Genomic DNA, 24,115 nt, shown 5'->3' with positions numbered 1-24,115 from the left:
CGTAATAACCAAAACAGCATGGTACTGGCATAAAAAGTTTTATTGATAGAATACAGCCCAGAAATAAACATATGATGTTATAGTCAATTAATATTTGACAAAGGAAGCAAAAACATATAGGGAGTTAAAGACAGTCTATTCAATTAATGGTATTGGGAAAGTTGTGCAAAAACTGAAATTAGACCACCTCCATACATCACACACAAGAATAAACTCAGAATGAATTAAAGACTTAAATGTGAGACTTGAAATCATGAAAGTCCTAGAAGAAAAGAGGCAGTAAAATCTCAGACACTTCTCATAGCAATATTATTTTCTGATATATCTCCTTCGGCAAAGGAAACAAAATAGAACAAATGGACTACATCAAACTAAAATCTTTTTGCACAGCAGAAGAAACCATCAACAAAACAAAACAACCCAATGAATGGGAGGACAGATTCACTAATGCTACATTTGATAAGGGGTTAATATCCCAAATTTATAAAGAATTTATAAAACTCAACACCAAAACAAAACAAAACAAAAAAAAAACAATCTAATAGGCAAAGGACCTGAGTAGAAGGCACTTGTCTGAAGGGGACATACATATAGCCAAAGGACACATGAAAAGATGCTCAGTGTCACTAATCATCAAGTAAATGCAAATTAAAATCACAATAAGGTATCACCTTACACTTGTCAGAATGGCTATCTATCATCCATAACCAACAAACAACAAATGTTGGCAAAGATGTGGAGAAAAGGGAACCCTCATGCATTGCTGGGAGGAATGCAGACTGATGCAGTCACTGTGAAAAGCAATATGGAGTTACCTCAGAAAATTAAAAATGAAACTACCTTACGACCCAGCAATCCCACTTCTGGGAATATATCCAAAGAAGCTCGAAATACTTAATTTGAAAAAACATATGTACCTCTATGTCCACTGGAGTGTTATTTACAACAGCTAAGATTTGGAAGCAGCCCAAGTGCCCATCAGTAGATGAGTGGATAAAAAAGCTCTGGTACATTTACACAATGGAATAGTACTCAGCCTTAAGAAAGAAGGAAATCTTACTTTTGTAACAGCATGGATGGACCTGGTGAGTGTGCTAGGTGAAATAAGCCAGTCAGAGGAAAACAAGTACCATATAATTTCACTTATATGTGGAATTTAATGAATAAAAAAACACCTAACAAACAAAATAGAAACATATTCATAGATATGTCACAGGGAAGGGGAGATTGGGGGGCTGAGTGAAAAAGTGAAGAGATTAAGCAAAGAAAAAACCTCATAGATGCAGACAACAGTATGGTGATTACTAGAGGGATAGGGGGTGGGGGAGGTAGAAGAGGGTATAGTGGGGATAAACGATGATGGAAGGAGACATGACTTGGGGAGGTGAACACAATACAATATACAGAATTATACACCTGAAACCTATATAACTACTAAACAATGTCACCCCAATAAATTTAATAAAAATTTTTTTAAGTTGTAGAACACAGTTAAAGCAATGATAGAAACTAGAAATCTCAAATTATTAAGCTGAACTTTCACCTTAGGCAACTTGGTGAAAAAAAAGACCAAAATATACTGAAAGTAAAAAGAAAAATTAAGAGCAGTAACTATTGAAATCATACAAAGAAAAATAGAAGTAATTAAGGAAACAAAAAGTTGATTCTTCAGAAAGGTCAACAGAACTAACAAACCACTAAGACTGATTTAAAAAAACAGGTAAGACAAAAATTATCAAAATCATGAATGAAACGGCATCAGTACAGATCCTCCAGCCATTAAAAAGATAATAAGGGAATACTACAAACAACTTTCCAGTTATGTATTTGACAATTGAGAAGAATTGGACTAATTCCTCAAAACCACAAACTATCAAAACTCATTCAAGATAATAAAGATCATTTGAATATGTCTATAAAACTGTTAATAAATAAATTCTGTTTCTTTGGGTACCACCTCATATCTATCCTTCAGTAGTTTCCTTCCCTAATAAAATCCTTCTCTAGGTTTCCCTATTTTTATGACTGACATGCCATCTTCTCAGTCATCCAGGTTTCCATTTTTCACACCCTTCTCATCCAATCTCATATCAAGACAACAGATTCTGTCTCAGCGATCTTTTCTCTGTCTCTGTGAGAAATAAACAATCAGAGAGGTCAGGCCTCATTTCCTTTTGCCTGGGCTACTGTAATATCTTTCCTACCTTCATTCTGTGCTCATCGGGAAAAATTCATTCCTGCTGAATACCCGTGTTAAGCACTGCCAGAGAGATGAGACAGAGTTCCTGCCTCAAGATAGTTTCTCCTCTCACACTGTATTTTTCTTGTAGCAAAACATGGTTAAACCTGTTCCCTGCTAGAACTTTCTGGCTACAGAAGTAAGTGGGAAGTTCTCGTCTAATATCTAAGTCTCCAGAATGTGATCCAAGTGTAACTCTCCAAATTTCTCTCTTCTCTCACAATATTCTCATGTAATCATTACTTTTACAATCACCAATAAGTACACTAACATATGACAAAGTACAGTAAGTGATTTAAAAATATAGAGGTAACAATCCAAGTGTTACAGAGTTTTAATAGTACAAGAAATTTCATCTGGTTGGTAAGTTTTATTTAATCCATGCAAGTTATATTCCTTCTGAGAATAACAAGCAGCCCCTAATGTCCAGAATTGACCTCATCAACAATCTCACAGAATACCGCAGTTACTCTGAGACCATGATAACATGAAACAAAATAAGACCACTTCATAGTTTTGTCTAAGTACAGAAAAAAAACAAAGTCACTGTACCATTGACAAAATACCCTGAACTTTCCCACTCTCTGATAGTATCTAATCTGAGCAAACCCCTGCTTCCAGTCACCCAGGAAAAGCTCATGCCCTATAAAAGGTTCTTTCTGACACACTTTTTAAAGATGGTTCCTCATAGTGTGTTTCTCCCTGGACACAAGTAATCCTGCCAACTTGTTTCACAGGTGGGCTTTGGCTGAAGGTCATTGATAGTTCACTGCTCTGAATAATCAGTACAGCTATATTTGTTTAGAAATTTTAAAATTGGGTAAGAGCAACAGTATTATTTTCTGCTATATCAAGAATATTAGGACTTCTGGCCAAGAGGGAGGCCTAGACAGACATGTTGTGTCTCCCCCCACAACTAAGAAGGAATACAACCACCTCAAAACTAGAGACAACCAGAAGTTCCAGAAAATCGAGCTGCATGGAAGTCCAACAAACAAAGATATAAAGAAGAAATACTCATCCAGACAGGTAGGAGGGGCAGAGCCGGGACAGAGAAGATGTGGTGTGGTGGCGGCAGCAGTGGCAGCAGTGGCAGCGCAGTGGAAAGAGGAGTCAAACATTTAAAAAAAAGTTGAGAGGAACACCTGGGAAGCGCTCCCAGCACCAGACCAGATGCACAGCTCATGTTTCAATGCCAGGGACAATAAAGCCTCATTGCTTCTGACTGTGAAAACCAGTGAGGGTTGGGGTGGAGGCAGAAACTGCAGGTTTCTCAGTAGAGTCTGCTTGTTTAAAGAACCCCCATGGCCCTAGTACATCTACAAATCTACCCACTCTGGAAACAACAGCCAGGGCAATAGTTAGAGCGTGCCAGTCCCATAAGAAAGTGGGAGAAGTGCCTAGAAAAGAGGCAAGTGCTGAGTAAGCAGCATTGTTCCCTCTCAGACCTCTCCCCCCCCACACAGTGCCACAACGTAGTGAAATGGGTTACCCTGTACTGATGAATAACTAAGGCTCCTCCCCTTACAACATAACAGGTGCGACACCTCTACCTAAGACACAGAGGCAAACAAACACAGGAGCCTGTCAAGATGAGGATACAGAAAAGTATGGCCCAAAAGAGGGAGCAAATCAAGGTTCTAATGGGAGAACTAAGCAACAAGGAGATAGCCAACCTAACACACGAGGGGACAGCCAACCTAACAGATGCAGAGTTCAAAACATTAGCGATAAAGATGCTCACAGACTTGACAGATATGCTTAAGCATGGCAAACGCATAAGGGAAGAAGTGAAAACTATGCTAAATGAAATGAAGGAAAATTCACACATAACCAATGGTGACAGGAAGGAAACTGGGGTTCAAATAAATGATTTGGAACATAAGGAAGAAAAAAAAGTCAACCAGTACAGAATGAGGAAACAAGAATTGAAAAAAATGAGGAGAGGCTTAAGAACCTCTGGGACAACTTTAAACATACCAACATCCAAATCATAGGGGAGCCAGAAGGAGAAGAGAAAGAACAAGACATTGAAAACTTATGTGAAAAAATAATGAAGGAAAACATCCCAAATTTGGCAAAGGAAATACATACACATACATGTCCAGGAAGCACAGAGAGTGCAAAACAAGCTAGACCCAAAGAGGACCACACCAATATACATCCTAATTAAAACACCAAAGGTAAAAGATAAAGAGGGAATCTTAAAAGCAGCAAGAGAAAAGCAGAGAGTTACCTACAAGGGGTTGCCTATAAGACTAACAGCTGATTTCTCAAAAGAAACTTTGCAGGCAAGAAGGGACTGGCAAGAAGTATTCAATGTGATGAAAAGCAAGCACCTACAACCAAGACTACTCCATCCAGCAAAGCTATCATTTAGAATGGAAGGGAGGATAAATTGCTCCCCGGACAAGGTAAAGCTAAAGGAATTCATCATCAGCAAGCCATTATTATATGAAATGTCAAAGGGACTTATTTAAGAAAAAGAAGATCAACACTATAAACATTAAAATGACAACAAACTCACAACTATCAACAACTGAATCTAAAAAATAAAAACAAAAACAAACTAAGCAAACAACAAGAGCAAGAACAGAATCATAAGTATAGGGATCATTTGGAGGGTTCTCAGCTGGGAGAGGGAAGGGGGAGAAATGGGGAAATGGCACAGGGACTAAGAAGCATAATTGGTTGGTACAAAATTGATAGGGGAAAGTTAAGAATAATATAGGAAAGGGTGAAGCCAAAGAACTTATATGCATGATCCATGGACATGAACTAAGGGGGGTGGGATTGCTGGAGGAAAGGTGGGTCCTGGGAAGAGGGGAGCAAAGAGAAAAGAAATTGGGACAACTGTAACAACATAATCAATAAAATATACTTAAAAATACAATATTAATGTAACTATAGCAGTTTCAGAGCATACTACCAAAGAGACATTCTCTTGGGAAAAAAAAGTTAGTTACATTTGACATTTAAAAAAATAGTAATTTTCTAAAACATCTGTAGAAATGGTTTTGTAATTGCCTAAGAAAAAGAAAAGTTAGAATATTCCAGCAAATAAAGGCCTAATAAAATTATCACTCTGCTAGCACAGACTAAAAGGGGAGCAACCCTTGTGACCTCTTTTATTACCTCTAGGAAAGCTGATTTGAACATGATGCTTCTTGGGAAGTTAAAAGGATCATCCATGTCTTACTGACTGCTGTCTAACATCAAATCCTAAAAGTAAAACCTCTCTATGTCCTGCCTGCACTATAATGAACAACTCAGTAGATTAAACTGTACATTACATTACACCAATGAAAGAGATCCTAGTAGTAGAAAACTTTGGGGCTACCTTTGCTTCTTTCAGTGATTTCAAAAATGCCTTCTATCATTGTTCTGGTATTTGGTAAGGGAAGACACAGATTTAATACCCTAAAATTTATGACAAGATAAATCAGTTGCTATAATAGACATATTTAATTTGTTCCTAGCCTTGAAATACAATTCTATTTCTCAGTTATTGGTTTCAGATCCAGCCATGCAATGAAAGTCACAGTAATATTGTTTATAAAATCAGTGTAGAAGACATACAATGGAATACAATGTCTCAGCAACACAGATAGTACCTGTCAGCATTTAGCTCATTGAAACACAGGCCATATTCAATGGTCAGTATCTAATATTGACTAAACATTAAACAGTTTAAAAATAATTGCATGACCACGTCATAAATTTTACTTGTTTAAATACAAAAGTATATGTATATTTCATTTAAAATACTTTTAGTGGCATATTTTAAAATCAGGACATTAATCTCAAATAAAAATTAACCAATAATGCTGCCCACTTCCAAATCGGGAAGGCATATGGTATAAAAGAAAAAGAACTTGGGAGAAAATGGTCTGAAGACAAATCTTTGAGTTATATTGTTTCTTGCATTTAACATTTCATTATATCTCCCATGATAAAATTTTAAATATTACAAATATGTTCTATGGATTATCACAATGGACTGCTAAAATCTCTACCACATAGCATAAACCTGGGCAGCTGTTTGTCTCTCATCAGGAAATTAGTCACAGCTTTTTCATATGTAGGAAAAGAGTGACATTAATACAATTTTAGGAACATGAAGTTTCTGTAAGCATCCTGAGTGCTGGGGCTATATGCACCTTTTTCATGTTTATACTCTCAGATTAGGACAGTGTCCAGAATAGAGTAGGCACACAAATATTTGTGAATGAATAAGTGAATATCTGCTTTTATTCCTTTTCCCTGTTCTACTACCTTATTTCATCCTCTGGTGTATTTCCCATTGGTTCTCTACTTTGAAAAATTTACGTATTTGCAGCAATTAAGTGATACAACACTTCTTTTGAAAAAACTTATAAAAATATATGTTGGGCTCAACACATTCAAATTTATTGCTCTGCTGCTGTTGGTGGCCTATCATCCTCCTTTCTGACAGATTCTGACTGAGATGTCTACTTTTAAAAAAATTTCTTTCCATATCCTAAATAGCTGCTAGCAAGTGTTAAAGGCAGTAACTCTCTCCTCCACCTCCTTCTCTGCCTTCCATTGCAGCCAGATTTCTTTCTCCTAGTCCAGGAAAAGTTCACAGGAAATGGGTACGTATGTGTCACAAATCTCTGAGATAGATTCGGTAATCCTCAACTGAGAGTCTCAAGAAGGGCACTTAAATGTTCCAAGATCTTACAGGAAACAAAGAACAAGTACTCAGACGATTACTTTTAATCTTCTCAAAGGCTTTGCCAGATAAAAACAAAAAACAAAAACAATTTTATCTACACTAAACTTGGGGAATTTTTTTTACTATAATATGTTTTTATTCCCAAAATCACCGCCAAACAAACTAGATGTTGCCAAAGATTAGTCCCACTGCATCTCCCACCCCCATCATCAACATTTTGTTTAAATGTTGTGTTCTTGCTAAAAAAATGAACATGTAGAATCAGATATAACTTTTTAAAAGAAAAAATAAAATTTTTGTTATTACAATAAATGGTTTCCAAAGAACATAAAATCAGAGAAAATCAATATTTAAGATTAACATCTAACAATTAATATTTAATTAATGAAATAATTATATTTCTTTAAATGAATACAGCTATTTCCCAGTAATTCCTGGATAAAATTTTAAATTCTACCTTCCAAAGAACTTTAACTTCAACTATTTCTCTAAACATACACCTATGTCCCTGCTAAAATCATGTAATGTACTTACCATTGCCCAAACGTATCTTTCCACCTCTTTGTCTTTACCTGTATTGTTCTTTTTGCCAAGAATATATCTCCCATTTCAATCTGCAAAAACTCTCAATCCTTCAAGGCTCCTCAGTGTGCTTTTGGGGAAAAGAACCTTGGACTAAAAGCCAGCAGTCTGAAGTTAATAGTACTAGAGTTCAGCCACTGGTTAACTATGGAAACTTTAATATGCCATTTAATCTCCCTGGCTTTTGTTACCTATCTATAAAACAAAGGTATTCAGCCAGGTGATTCCTATAGTAATAGATAATAAGGAAGCCTAAAGTCTGGGTTTGTTAGATGTGCTAGGCCGAAAATTTGACCTTCACTTCTCCCAAGAGCATAGTAAAGCTAACTCAGGAATATACTCAGGAATGTCTTAGTGTGTTCTGCACCACTTACTTTTGTCTCGTGAGCAGGCTTACAAATCATTGCCAATTTTCAGAACAGTGAAATTGAGGAAACCAGAGATGTTATAAAGAATCCCAGGAGCATGCGAAAATAGAACTACTCACACTTAATGAAACCACCGATTTACTTAGTAAAAATGTCAGGAGTCACAAACATCCCTATGAAGATACTGGAGAAAGCCGGAAAGCCCAAAGCTCAATTCAGAAGCAAGAGGCATGGTTTTCATTTTGCAATTGTTTCCAAACAGATAAATTTCCACATCCTTTGACTTCAAAGGAATATTATATCACCTCTGTTTACTGGCATCTTTTGCTTTCTATGATTCAACCACTCCTGTCACCTTCTTAACCATGCTCCTTGATTCTTCCAACTAGACTTTCCCAATATTTGAACCTTATAGAACTTACTGCACTTTAACTATATGACATCACCAGTTCCTTTATTAAGTACTTGTTAATGGAAGAATCTCTTTGTCTGTGTATTTCCTTCTGCAAATCCCACTTCTACTTCAAAAGCCTAACTGAGATGGGACAGGCTCACCAAACTCTTGCTGAATAAATAATTATCAGCATCATATTTATACAGAGCACATTAAAGTTGCTAATTAGATTAAAAGAAACATGTATTTTATAAACTTAAAAGGCCTCTGCCTGTTTTATAAACTGGATTGTTGATTATATTAACCTTTTCATTTGTGTTACTAGGATTCCACTGCTAAAATAAGGCAAAAGACAAGTCAAGGCTGGCTTACTAGGCATTCTCTAAACAGGAACTATCTATTACTTAGCACTATACAACAGGATAATAATAACTGATGGTCATATGATGATTCTCTGGCTCAGATACAACCTGAACTAAGTTTAGAAAAACTCAGATTAAATTATGGTCAGTGTATTTTAGCACTAAATATGTTTTGAGATGTATCATTTTTGGAAAACAACAGATAAGGACAGACTGCATGGTTATTTTCTACTGTTTAGAATAAACCATTCCCTAACTATGTCTAAAACATAACCTTTACTGTCTACATCCTAGTGCATTTATACTTCCTAACAGCCTCAATAATTGAGAAATATGAGTAATCATAATAAAATATACTTGAAAATTTTCAAGAAAAAAAGAATATATGGCATCATAGATTTTCAGAGTCATGTGCTGCCAAAGAGGTAAGATTGCATTTTGGATTTCTATTTATTTAAGAGTATGGGGAAATAATACTCTCACAAATATAGGCAGTCAGAGAAGACTAGACACTCAAATAAAATGGGTTATAATATGCAGAATGGAAAAGCTATTAAATGCACATTCACTTATGTAAGACACAAAGAGAAGCTTTAGAAAGCACATAAACCCTAAGAGAAGAAAAAAAAAGACTTACTTAAAAGAAATTAATAGCCATTGCAGATTCAAAATTTTTAAAAACTAGAGTAAAAAAGGGTAAAACAAAACATCAAAACAGTAAATGACAGGAGAAGGGTTTATGGGTATATGCTACTTACAGGAATTCTTCTCCAGGGTGTTTGGGTATATTTATCAGCATATATGCATTTTTCCTCTTTAGATTTCTGGTGACAGTTACACTGAGTCGCCTGAACAAAAATACAAATTTTTATACTGGTGTTAATACTTCATACATACCTACATATACAAAGTATCATAATTAGGGTCTCTCTTAAATGGTTAAAAAAGGGGGGATAAACATCAAGATCTATTAGACAATCTTCCATCTTATTCAGAAATTGGGTTCTGGAGTCAGCCAAAGGTTAAAATTTTGAATAGTCAAAATTACCATTGGCAATCTCTTGTATTATCCATAAAATACACTACCTATAATTTTATACACATAAATATATGCAGTACTATGTATACAAATAAAGAATATATAACAATATATAGTATATAAACAATACATTTGCAAGAATTTAAGTACTTCCCTAAACTATTATGGTTAATACAATAACTGCAGCACAATTTCTTAAATTCATTTTTGAATTTAAATACCACCAGTTTGCAAGTAAGACTGTTTTTTCACATGTCTAATACTTTTAAGCTCCTTTAATGATGTGCTGACTTTACTGGATTGGAATACTTTGAAAGATCTGCACCCTTTGACAAGATCTATCTTAGCATCTCAGTTCACAAATAAATTCTCTAAACATGATTCCACTCAAAGTATACATTTAGTCATTTATACAACACAAATGTATCTATTGGGTAAACTTTGGTCTTTCAAATAAATACCAAATTTTTGAAAAAGAAATGAAAAGACTGATAATGAGAATTTCTCCTTAGTGTGAAGTTGGAATATAACCATATTATGAAGGGGGGAATCCAAAAAACCCCCAGAATTTATTTATAAAAAATTTTGTATTTATTCTTACATGTTTAAACTTCAGTTACCTTCAAAGTACTCTTTTTGGTGTATTCACCTATTGAAATGATTTTTTCACTGCTCAAAGGAGTTTTTGAACTTGTCGATTTTGATGACTTTTAATGCTTCTACCATTTGTTTCACCTCTTCCACACTGGCAAAATGTCTCCTTTTGAGGATTTTTTTTCTCCAGGGAAACAATATAAAGTCCCTTGGGGGGAGACTGGGGGAACAGGGAGGGTGGGGTATAGGGGATCATGCCATTTTTGGTCAAAAACTGCTAAACAGCGCGGTTGTGGGCAGATGCCTTCGTAAATCGCCCATCCTGAAATGGGCAAACGGGTTGGAAATGTCTTCAAAAAACATTCACTGAAGCTGAATGCAGCCTCTCACAACAATGCTATTACACTAATAACAGATGGGTTCCTAGAACACTCACAAGCAAGAGAAGACTACTACAAAGGGACCACCCCCCATAAGATAATTTGGGTTTTGGGGGGGCTCCCTTGTATTTGTAAAATAATTCCAATGGAGGTTAATATACTTTCTTGTAGAAAAATCTGTGAAACAAGTTCTTGATTACTGCATCAAGTTAAAATTTTAAGTTTCTATTTTTAAAGTAATTACCAATAAAAAATGTATTTTAATTGCAATTAGAACATTCCAATTTCCATATATAAAATAAAATAAAATTAAAAAAAAAAATCTCTGTGGTACAGATAAATTTCCCATTCCTAAGAAATAAGATAGTCATTGAAACAAAATTCAATATACAGCTGACTCTTGAACAATGCAGGGTTCAGGTCTGCCAATTCCCTGTGCAGTTGAAAACCTATGTATAACATTTGACTCCCCCAAAACTTAACTACTAATAGCCTACTGTTGACCAGAAGCCTTAAAGATAACATAAATAGCCAATTAACACATACTTTATATGTTTTATGTATTATATACTGTATTCTTACAATAAAGCTACAGAAAATATCATTTTAAAAATCATAAGGAAAAGAATATACATTTACAATACTACGCATGTTTATTGCAAAAATAATAATAATAATAACTGCATATAAGTGGACCCACACAGTTCAATCACATGTTGTTAAAGAGTCACCTTAGAGTCTCCTGGTGTACACTATAATAGGACTTAACTTTCAATATATATGGGAGGTATGTAAAGGCGAAAAAAGATAATATAAACTGTTTATCTTAATGCAAGCACATTACTTATTCTATCTTGACTAGTGCTGTGGGGGACCGGTCTGTATGGTATTAGAAACTGTGACTGCTTTCTGAGTCGGGACCGTCCCATGGGCCCATAAGTCTCAGAGACAGCTGGTTGGCATGCTCCAATTCCTGCAAAACCATTCCCACACTCCAGAGGATCTTAGGAAGAAATAAGAATGCAATGTGCTCTTTGAAACTAGTAAAGCCTGCTCTGCTTGGTTTAAGTTTAACCTGTGCTAACAGGATGTTTAAATCAAAGAAACAATCTAAACCTTTGCATTGTACCTTGACCTCAGAAAGTCTGCTCCCATTGTCTTAACTTAATGAATGATCTATATCTTTGCTAGCTGCCCCTCTTTATGGTTAGGTGAAAGGTCCTTTTGCAGCATGAATTCTTGCACGTAAATAATCCAATAAAAACTCAGACCTAAAGAAAGTTCAGCAGTGTTCTCTGTGGGACACTCCCCTTCTCTTTCCTCAGGCATTTCGTCTCTGAGTCAGTCATTTCATCCGCGCTGAGGGATGTGCAGGATGGGTATCCCACATAGTGCAATTCTAAAAGTAATTTTCTTTCTGTGTCTATGTGCTGTCATATGAAGAGAAAGATGTGGCAAATATTTGAGTTTTCCATAATTTGAAAAACCTACTTTTTAGTAATATGCTTTTGACTTCTAACAAATTTTTCTTGGCCTATTGGTACTTTTATGCCATTATGTTCTTGTTATCCTGACCTTTTGTATTATTACAAACTAAATTATATTTAACTTCAAGACAATGTACATATTATTTTCATATGGCACTACATTTGAAATTGTAACCACTATAAAGTTATGAAGATTCTATTGAACATCATCCACCGAGAAGAAACATTTCCTCTAACAGAAAGCTGTACAGATATCTAAGTTGGACACCAGGTTCATTCTGTTATCAAGAGAGAAAAATATCCTGTTCTCAACTCACCACTATTCATGTCTTTAAAAACACACGAAGAAAAGATATTTTACCCTTTATCAATAAAATTATTATAAATTGGTGAATTTCAAAACCCCAAAACATAGGCCACTGAAAACGAATGGGCAAAGGTTTTCTTTTCACCTTGACTATTCACAATTTAAAATGTAAGTTAAATCACATACTTTTAGAGAGTATGTAATCTAAAAATAATATAATAATGCAACTCTGAAAGCTAAAACCAACATCACATTTCAATTCTGGCTATAGTTTTATAAAAATAAAATACATATTGCTGAATTTAAAAAGTCTTCCTTACATATTAAAATACTTACAAGCTGATGCTCTAATAGTTGGATTTTTTCATCTTTTTTCTTTATTTCTTCTTTAAGCTGTTTTATTTCATTTAATAAATCTTCATTCTGAAACATGAAAAAAATTAACATGAAGTATTTAACTGTATTTAAAATACCCTAGTGAGAAATATTAAATCAATGATGAACAATGAGCAATGAGTGACTTGTTCACTCAAGAGAAAAATTCTTCTTTAATATTCTAGCTATTAAAGAAAAAACCCAAAACACATTTTAATGTTCTATGAATGCACAGTCTAACAGAGTTTGACATGTAAACAATGAACAATAATAGCAGCAATAGCTTATATTCATTGTACTTAACAAGGTGCCAAGATAAGTACTGATCCTGAGAACAACCCTGAGGTACGTACTGTTATCCCCATTTTACATTTAAGGAAACTGGGACATAGGCCATATAGTACAACAAATTACATACAAAACAGTAACTCCAGCTAAATTTCAAGGGATGTATAAAAGGTGCCTTTCACTGAAGGGCACAATAAGCAAAGGGAATGGTATAATTAAAGAAACAGTCATTTCATGGCTAGTTCAGAAATCAGCAGAAAGATAAATGTGCCTGAAGGGTAACAATGGAGATATTTTTTCAGAAGCCACTTTTCTGAGCACCACCTGAATCAAAAGAAAATACACTGTCAACTTAATCTGTAAGAAATTCCTAACAGCATTAAATGGAAATCTATTGTCAAGTTAAGCAGAAATCCAGTTACATTTTCAAGTAGATAGTATGATTACTCTATACTTATTTTGTTTACTACTATTCAATTATCCAGAAAGATATACTGAGGAAGTAGTGGAAGCAAGGAAATTAGAATACTACTATCATCTCTTCATAGAGAAAAATATGTAAGCAAATAATTATAATGTGTTGTTACTGAGCAAAGTATGCCATCTTCAGATATGTTGGGAACAAAAAAAATAAAAAATTCAATCTCTTTAACAACAGATCAGAAATAGACACTTTGCAAAGGTTTTAACACAGCAAATAAACAATAGGGGAGAAAGAATTTTTTAATGATGATATGTATACTACAATTGGCAAAGACTGTTTATTATATGCGTATAAAAAAGATTTCCAGTTAAGTTAGAGTTTAGAAATTTTAAAAATTCATAAATCAGAACAAAATTAGTTGCAGATCATGAAGAATATAGTTTTAAGCTATGTGCCAAATGAAAGTATTAAAAATAGTAAATATATTTAATTACATAAAATTTTGAAGCATCTATACAATTAACATTAAAGTTAAAAGCTGGTGAAAACCTAAGGAAACATGACAAAGGGTTTATTAAGTATATTAAGAGCCTATTCAAACACATAAGATCATTTTCTAGGCCTCAAAAGTCAAAGAGCCAGTTCTCACAAACATACATATAATTGGCAACATGTTCTACTTAACTTGTTGAAGAAATATAAAGTATTAAAGGTATTATAAGTATTAAATTTGGGGGAGAAGTACTTAATGTGGCCTAAGCTAGGAGCGACAGATGAATCTGCATCTGAGATGTCTTTGATAGCCCTGGCTGGTGTGGCTAGCTGTTTGGAAGCCATATTTGACAACAGCAAAATTAGGCTAGGGAACTTATTATCAAGATGAACTACTCCAGATAAGTAGGAGCTGGGCTCATGATAGTGAGAATAGAGGGAAGGGAGAACAGAAGAATCAAAGTTGAAAGACTTTAATGATTTACTGCATGTGAGAAAACAGCACAGAGGAGCAGTCAAGAGTGACACCTTTATTTCTAGCTTGGGTGATATGGTAAATGACTGTGCCACTACAAGAACTGCAGAATAAAGGAGGAGGTAGATATATGTCCAAAAAGAAATACTTGTGAGTTTTCAATACATAGAGGTATCTGCGGATGGCACATATAGTGGAAATGTCCAGTGGGCAACTGGATTACCAAGAATTAATGAAAGACTTTACAGGAGTTCCAAGATGGTAGAGGAGTACGTGGAAGCTACACTAACCTCCTCCCAGGACCAATCTGGAATTACAACTAAATGGTAGATAAATAATCCGGAATAACCAACTGAACAATAGCTGGAGAGAAGCCATATAACCACAGACAGACAGAAGAAACCACTTCACCAAAACGTGACTGGTATGGAGTGCAGAGGAGACATGAGAGGGCTGGCCAGGCTCCCACAGGCAGCAGCTGAAGGGCTGGGGGGATATTTCAATGGCTGGGGGGGAGGGGGACTCTACTGAGAAGTGTGGGCTCCCCAGCCTACAGCATCAGAGCCAGAAAGAAACCCAGATATCATCTAGCTGTGAAAAACAGCCAAGTTTCTGCCTGACAGGGAGAGATAGCTGGTGTCACACGGGGCCTTTTAAAGGGCCAATGCATACAATTTCATATGCAGCCACTTACCTTGGGCTCCGGCAAAGCAGAGTCAGAGTGGACTACAGATGCTTATGGAGAGTTTGGGGTGGAGGCTTTGGGGAGAGAACTAAGGGAACAGACAATAGGATCCCCATGCTGAGTCATCCCCTATATTAAAGGAGCCATTGTATTTAGGCAGAACGCACCCCCCAAGTGGCATCAGGGTGATGGGAAGCAATAGCCCCCAAATGCAGGAATTACTCTGTCCCACCCTGCAGTGCTTAAGCATGACTACTGATTGAAGATTGACTAAAAACTGAAGAAGACAGCCACAGCCTGAACAGGCTAGTTTAAACAGGCTGTTAGTCTGAACAGGTTGCCTTGGGCCAGACTGGGACACCATATGACATCACCGGGGGCAGATTCAGAAAGAGAACAAAGTGGTAAACACTATACACTACAGAGATGAATTTCATCATGGTTTTCTTCATGATTTGCAACATTTTCTCTCCTGCATAGTTTTAACATTCATTTCTTGTCCTTCAAGTTTGTGCCTATTAGGTCACTAGTTTTTGAATTACACTTTATTTCAAATCTCATATTTGGCTTCACCCTCCTCTTACTCCATTTTACCTTCTTCTTTCCTCTTTGTCTTCATTTATAATTTTTTTTTCTCTTGCCACAACTTGTTTCCATTCCACACTATTACTATTTCTTCCCCGTTCAGCCTCCCAAAACTATTTTTCTTGTTAACAGTCATTTCCCATTCTTAAAATACCCTTATTCTCTCTCCACCTTTAGCACTCTTTGCTCGGTGTTTGTGGATATGATGGTCATTGTTGCATTTCTTCAATTTTATTTCTAGATTTACATTATTTTTGAATTTCAAGTCTCAAATTTGAACATTATCCTCTCATATTCCATTTTGCCTTCTTCCTGCCATTTCTTTTTTTCATTTAAAATTTTAATTTTTCCCTGTCTTAGCTTGGTTTTCATTCCTCACTCTTAGTATTCCTTCTCCCTCATCCTCTCAAAATCATTTCTCTTTCCTCCAGACGTCTCTTAAGCTTTTCTTTCTTTCTTTTTGCCCTCTTATTCGAATCCCATCTATATTAATCTTTGCTAATTTGTTGATGATAATGCTGTGGTGGATCTCTTTCTTCAATCTGGTTCCTATTTTTTTCTCTCTCTCACTATATATTTTTAAAATTTCTGTTTAATCCTAATACTATATGCTTCCCGTCTCTTACTCCATTCTTCCATCTTCCCTCCTTTTTAAATTTATAATGTAAACTTTACTTTCTCTTTTTGCTTTGTCTCTATTCCCTACTCTTATTATTGCTCCTCCCTCTACCCTCTCAAAATCATTTTTCTTTCAGTCAGTCATCTCATATTCATTTTTCCTTTCTTATAATAGTTTTAATCTTTTTACACCTTTATTAATATGGGCTCTTTGATGTTGACAGTGTGATTGTGGGTGGGGGACATTTTTGCAGGCATGGGTTTCTTTCCTAAGCTGTTTGGTTTTGTTTCAGCAGCACCTGTACAACACCAAAAAAGACATGGTGGGTGAGTGACTCTAAGCCAGCCAGCCGAGGGAAGGATCCATCAAAGAATGACCCAATAACCAAAACCCAATTATAACCAGAGAGCCCACATAAACGGCATAAAGGGTATCCCAAGAGCATCAGGGTTAGGAGCGGAAGGAGACTGTACCACTGAGTCCCACAGGTCTTCCTGCCACAGAAGGTCACATATGAAGACAGGGAGTCAAAGCAAAACAATCTAAGAAGTAGAGTAGACAAGAAGAGTCACCTAAAACAGAAAGACAGAAATAAAAAAAAAACACTCCTCCCATCAAAAGGAAAAGAGGATTCCCCAGAACGAGTGCTAAATGAAATAACGGCAAGCAAACTATCACACACTGAGTCCAAAATATTGGTTAGAAAGATGCTCAATTAGCTCAGTGCGAACTCCAAAGAATGCCAAAGACGCTACAAGGAAGTTATTACAAACTACACCAGCATGAAAAAGGACATAGAAATTATTAATAAGAGCCAGGAGAAAATGAAGAACAGAGTAGAATGAATTAAAAACAGGCTATATAAAGCAGAGGATTAAATCAGCAACCTGGAGGACATGGTAGAAAAAAATTCCCAGACAGAACAATAAAACAAAGGAAGACTGGAAAAGAACATAGAGGATATAAGGGAGCTACAGGACAACATGAAATGGAATAGTATCTGTATCATAGGAATACTAGAAGGAGAAGGAGAAGAGCAAGGAATAGAAAACCTGTTTGAAAAAGTCATGAGAGAAAAATTCCCTAACTTGATGAAATAAAGTCATTCAAGTCCAGGAAGCACAGAGGATCCCAATGAAGATGAACCCAAAGAGGCCCACTATAAGACACATCAAAATTTAAAAGGCAAAGTGTATAGACAAAGAGAGAATCTTAAAATCAGCAAGAGAGAAACAGCTAGTAATATACAAGGGGTCTGTGATAAGGCTATCAACTGATTACTCAACAGAAACAATACAAGTCAGAAGGGAATGGCAAGAAATATTCCAGCTAATGAAAATCAAAGGCCTTCAACAAGTCCTTTCTTGAAGTCCTCCAGGATTTTCCTTATATATTTGCAAATATATAAGAAAGACTTTCATTTAAAATGAAAGGTGAAAAAAAGAAGTTTCTTAGACAAAAAAAAACGGCAAAAATACATCTCCACCAACCAGTATTGAAAGACATGCTACAGAGACTGCTTTAAGATGAAAAAAGAAAGAGAGAGAGAGAGAGAGAGAGAGAGAGAGAGAGAGAGAGGGAGGGAGGGGAAGACAGGGACAAAGGGAAAAATTGGCAATGATTAAGTACCTATCAATAATAACCTTAAATGCAAATGGATTAAATGCTCCAATCAAAAGACTTAGGGTAGTTGAATGGATAAGAAAACATGACCCACATATATGCAAAAGACCCACCTCAGAACAAAAGCTCTACACAGACTGAAAGTGAAGGGAAAGAAAAAAATATTCCAAGAAAATAGACATTAAAAAAAAGCTGGGGTAGCAATATTTATATCAGGCAAAATAGATTTCAAATCAAAGGTCATAAAAAGCACACTACATAATATTTAATGGGATAATCCATCAAGTAGATATAACCCTTATAAACATATATGCACCCAACTAGGAGCACCAAATATATCTTGGAGGACACTTCAAGACAGATACCAACAGCAACACACTCATAGTAGCAGATTTTAATACCACATTGTCAACAAAGAATAGATCTTCTGAGCAAAGAATCAACAAGGATATTGTGGCATTGAACAACACTCTAGAAAAAATGGACTTATTGATATATACAGAGCTTTTACCTCAAAGCAGCAAAATATATTCTTTTCAAATGCACATGAATATTGTCAAAGATAGATTACATGGTAGGACACAAAACAAGTTTCAATAAATTCAAGAAAATTGAAATTATATCAAGCATCTTCTTGGATAATAATGGCTGAAATTAGAAACCAACCTCAAGGAGAAACTCAAAAACATTCATATTCATGGAGACTGAATAACATGCTATTAAGCAATGAATGGGTTGACAATGAGATCAAGGAAAAAATTAAAAAGTTTCTGAAAACAAATGAAAATGAACACACAATATCCCAAAATCTATGGGACACAGCGAAGGTAGTCCTGAGAGCGAAGTTCATAGCCAAACAGGCCTACCTAAAAAAGATTAAAAAATCTCAAATACACAACCTAACCCCATATCTACAAGAACTAGAGGAACAAAAACAAACAAAGCACAGAGAAGTGGAAGGAAGAAAATAATCAAGATCAGGGCAGAATTAAATAGCTTGGAGACTAAAAGAAAAATTAAAAGGAGCAATAAATCCAGAAGCTGGTAAAACAAAATCGACAAGCCTTTAACCAGACTCATCAAGAAAAAAGAGAGGACACAAATAAAATCAAAACTGAAAGAGAAATTACAATCAATATCACGGAAATACAAAGGATTGTAAGAAAATACTATGAACAACTATATGACAGAAATTTAACAACCTGTGAGAAATGGACAAACTTCTGGAAACATATAATCTTCCAAAACTGGATCAAAAAAGCAGAAAAACTGAATAAATTGATAACTAGTAAAACTGAGGCAGTAATCAAAAACAATTGGCACACAAAAGCCCCAGACTCGATGGCTTCAAAGGTGAATTTTACCAAACATTTAGGGAAGAACCAACTCCTATCCTTCTCAAACTATTCCAAAAATCCAAGTAGAGGCAAGACTCCCAAATTCTTTCATTGAGTCCAGTATTATCCTAATTCCAAAACCAAGTCAATACACAGCAAAGAAAAAAAAACTACAAGCCAATATCACTGATGAACACAGATGCTAAAATCCTCAAGAAAATATTGGATCCAGCAATACATTAAGAAGATGATACACCACGATAAAGCAGAATTCATCTCAGAGATGCAAGGATGGTATAATATTCACAAATGAATAAACATAATATATCACATAAAATTAAAGAAAAAAATCACATTATCATATAAATAGATGCTGAAAAGCAATTTGGTAAAGTACAGAACATATTTATGATAAGAACACTCAGCAAAGTGGGAATACAGGGAGCATACCTCAACATAATAAAGGTCATATATGAGAAACTTGAAGCCAACATCATATTCAATGAGGAAAAACTGAAAGCTATCCCCCTGAGATCAGGAACAAGACAAGCATCTCCACTCTCTCCACTTCTATTCAACATAGTTTTGGAAGTTGTAGCCACAGTGATCAGAAAACAAAAAGAAATAAAAGACATCCAAATTGGAAAGGCGGAAGTAAAACTGTCATTATTTGCAGACGACATGATAGTGTACATATAAAACCCTATAGACTCCACCAAAAAACTACTTGATCTAATAAGTGAATTTGGCAAAATATCAGAATACAAAGTCAATATTGAGAAACTGAAGGCACTTTTTTACACTAACAATGAAATATCAGATAGCAACTAGAAAAAACATCCTCATTTCCTATAACAACAAGAAAAATAAAGTTCTTAGGAATAAATTTAACCAAGGAGGTAAAAGACCTGTACTTAGAAAACTACAGAATACTGAAAAAAGAAACTAAGGAAGATACAAATAAATGGAAGCATATACCATATTCATGGATGGGAAGAATTAACATAATTAAAATGACCACACTACCCAAAGCAATTTACAGATTCAATGCAATTCCTATTAAAATACCAATGACCTATTTTTACAGAGCTAGAACAAATATTTGAAAAATTTATATGGAACCAAATATGACCCCGAATAGCTTCAGCAATCTTGAGAAAGAAGAACAAAGTAGAAGAATCACAATAGCTGATATAAAACTATATTACAAGGCCATGGTAATCGAAACAGTCTGGTACTGGCATAAGAATAGAGAACCCAGAAATATTCCCCAGTCTCTATGGTCAATTAATATTTGACAAAGGGTAGTTATCAGGAGGGAGGGGGGAGGGAGGGAAGGGGCAAAGTAGGGGAAGGGTTTAGCAAAGGAACTAATATAAATAACCCATGTTCATGGACAACAGGGTCGGGATGGACTGTGGGAGAAGGGGTGGGCTGGGTGGGTGGAAGCAATGAGGGAAAAAGTGGGACATTGTAACAGAAAAACAATAAAAATAAAAATTAAAAAAAATTTTGACAAAGCGTGAAGGAGCATAAAATGGAGTAAAAACAGCCTCTTCAACAAATGGTGTTGGAAGAATTGGATAGGGACATGCAAAAAAATGAAACTAGACCACCAACTTACAACATACACTAGAAAAACTCAAGATGGATAAAAGACTTAAAAATAAGCCATGACTCCATAAGAGTCCTATAGGGAAATATAGGTAGTAAAATTTCAGATATCCTACATGGCAAATATTTGCCAATATATCCTCAAGGGTGAGGGAAATAAAGGAAAGAATAAACACATGGGACTACAGCAAATTAAAAAGCTTTTGCACAGCTAAAGAAAACATCATCAAAATAAAAAGGGAACTAACCGTATGGGAAAACATATTTGGCAATGAGACATTGGACAAGGGTTTGATCTCCAAAATATATAAAGAACGCATACAACTCGACACCAGGAAGACAAATAAACCAATTTAAAAATGCACAAAAAATCTGAACAACCATTTCTCCAAGGAGGACATACAGAGGGCCCAAAGGCATGTGAAAGGATGCTCAACATCTCTAGCCATCAGAGAAATGAAAATTAAAACCACAATGAGATACCATCTCACACAGCTCAGAATGGCCATCATTAACAAATCAACAAACAAGAAATTCTGGTGAGGATTCAGCGAAAAGGGAACCATAGTGCACTCGTGGTGGGAATGCAGACTGGTGCAGCCACAAAAACAGTATGAAATTTCTTTAAAAAACTAAAAATGGTACTGCGTTTTGATCCTGCAATTGCACTGCTAGGACTATACCCTAAAAATCCTGAAACACCAATTCAAAAGAACCTATGCACCCCTATGTTGACAGCAGTATTATTTACAATAGCCAAGTATTGAAAACAGCATAAGTGCCCATCAGTGAATGACTGGATCAAAAACTGTGGTACTTTGCACAATGAAATACTACACAGCAGAAAGAATGAACTCCTACCTTTCATGACAGCAAGGATGGAACTGGAGAGTTTTATGCTAAACCATTTGGGATGAGACAGAAAGACAACTGGGGTTTTGCTGATGAAAATGAAAGAGTCTAGTGTACTGGAACAGAATCATAAGTACAGGGATCATTTAGAGGTTATCAGCTGGGAGCGGGAAAGGGAAGAAATGGGGAAATAGTGCAGGGACTAAGAAGCATAATTGGTTGGTACAAAATAGACAGGAGGAAGTTAAGAATAATATAGGAAAGGGTGAAGCCAAAGAAGTTATATGCATGACCCATGGATGTGAACTAAGGGGGGTGGGACTGCTGGAGAGAAGTGGGGTACTAGGAAGAAGGGAGGAAAGGAAAAAGAAATTGGGGCAACTCTAACAACATAATAAAATATACTTTAAAAAAGACAGCAAAGCTAAAGGTTTTAAAACATTTATTAGTAATGTTTTAATTCTTGTTGCTTTACAATTTTGGTAATAAAAAGAATTTTAAAACATTCAGCAAGACTACCTAGTCATACCTTATATATTTGATCACCATCTTCTGGTTCTGGACTAGATGGCAATGATAGCTGTATATCATGTAATGAACCACTTCCATCATCCTGTCAGAAAGAAGAAAAATATGAGATTAATACAATAACTGCAGGCATGCAATTCAACCTGAATTCACCCCAGACCAAATGCTAGCATGGAAAAGAACAAATAGAAAATAAGATTTTAGAAATCTCCTTTTCATCTCTCCACTTACAGAAGGAAATGTGGAAAAGGAAAAGACAGCTAGAGCAAAAAACAAAAACATGTGGAAATAAACACTATATGAGTGAATGAAGCAGAAAGCCAATGAAAATTTTAGAGTGGGAAAAGAAATACAAAAAGTTTCCCAAAGAATTTTAAGATTGTCTCACCTATAAAAAATGTAAACTAAAAGTCTAATTAAATCTGCTTTGGTTTACTGTGGTGTTTGGAGTCTAAAGGAGTCAGAAACAGTAATATTAAGTTATGTAGCAAGGCCTGGTCACAAAAATCATTTGACTTAAAATTCTAGACACATGAGCATATATTTTGCATCTCATATTAAGTCTAAGAACAACTGAAACTAATTTCTGGGGTCAGAAGTCAGAAAAACAGCGGTTGAGTCAGGGAAGTGGTTACTGATTGGGAAGAAGCATTAAGTCACCTACTAGGATGATGGAATGTTCTATGTCTTGACTATATGGTTGTTACAAGAGCACATACATAACAAAGTTCAAGCTGTATACTTAAGACTGGTACACATTAAGCAGTTAACTGGATATATGCTATACCTCAATAAAAGAATGTTTAAAAAATTAAACTTTTTATCCTTAAACACAATAAAGAAAATGAAAGGGCAATATCAAGTCCCACTCCCTGCCAAACTGGTTTGGGAACAACCAGCTAAGAAATGGCAGGTTCAGTGACTCACAACCACAAGAAAGATGAATCAGTGAAGAATATATCAACACCTGAGTTATAGTGAGGAACTGAGCCGCTAACCAAAACTGCAACTCCAATTTGGCACCTTGTTTGTTCAGATGGTACCTAGTTGCCCTGGGAAACCCACTGAGTCAAGAATCTTCAAGAAGCAATACCACTGCAATCTTTCTCAGACATATCAGTCCTAAAGGAAATCTCCCAAGACCATGGAAATATCTTGCATTGAAACAAGAGTACTAAAATAGGAGACATACTCATGTAGGTCATTTTCTTCTTTATGTATTATGCTGTACTACTAAATCAGAATCTCTAGGCATGGGGCCTAAGAATGTGTATACAGAAAAGTTCAATAGGCAATACTGATTGACAGTGATGAACAAGTGTGCAAAATTTCCAGCATAAATTACATTTTTATTGGTGATGTCATATGGACCTTCAGAATTTAACTTGAGAGGAGAGGCAATGACCTAATGAGTAAAGTGTTCTCGAACATGACCTTAAAAATGTTTTTCCTTTTTTTAAGAAAAATTTTACAGACTCATGTCAGTAAAAAGTTCATCTCTGCTGTAAATGCCTTAACATATAAAACCAGGGACAGGCCTTCATACAAGTATATATTTTAGAAAAGAGGGACTTTAAAATTTGACTTATTTCCAAACATCTATATCTTTCTGCCTGCTGCAAAGCAGGAACCTCGAGGAATGAGACACACAAGCACACATCACTTTGCCTTGGATATGGATGTAGCTGTGAGAACTATGCAGCAGAACAGGAAATATAAAACATCAGCTTTCAGATTCTGGCCAGCTGGTTCAGCTGGTTAAAAGAC

General features: G+C 35.5%; 1 protein-coding gene across 4 annotated transcripts in view; it reads right to left on the bottom strand.

The window, feature by feature from the left end:
- Positions 1–24,115, bottom strand: part of CCSER2 (coiled-coil serine rich protein 2) — a 168,409-nt gene that overhangs the window by 32,170 nt on the left and 112,124 nt on the right. For all 4 annotated transcript variants that reach the window (XM_090278317.1, XM_090278318.1, XM_090278319.1 and 1 more), the window contains 3 exons: positions 22,350–22,433; positions 12,788–12,874; positions 9,403–9,492 (listed from right to left, as the gene is read on the bottom strand). In XM_090278317.1, coding sequence (XP_090134443.1) covers positions 9,403–9,492; positions 12,788–12,874; positions 22,350–22,433 — 261 coding nt within the window. The remainder of the gene's footprint in view (positions 1–9,402; positions 9,493–12,787; positions 12,875–22,349; positions 22,434–24,115) is intronic.

The sequence above is a fragment of the Furipterus horrens genome, unplaced genomic scaffold (genome assembly GCF_987537825.1).
Source record: "Furipterus horrens unplaced genomic scaffold, mFurHor1.1.pri manual_scaffold_5, whole genome shotgun sequence".
Taxonomy (NCBI): domain Eukaryota; kingdom Metazoa; phylum Chordata; class Mammalia; order Chiroptera; family Furipteridae; genus Furipterus; species Furipterus horrens.
The sequence above is the reverse complement of the archived record's forward strand: the minus strand, read 5'-3'. Positions and strand labels throughout refer to the sequence as shown.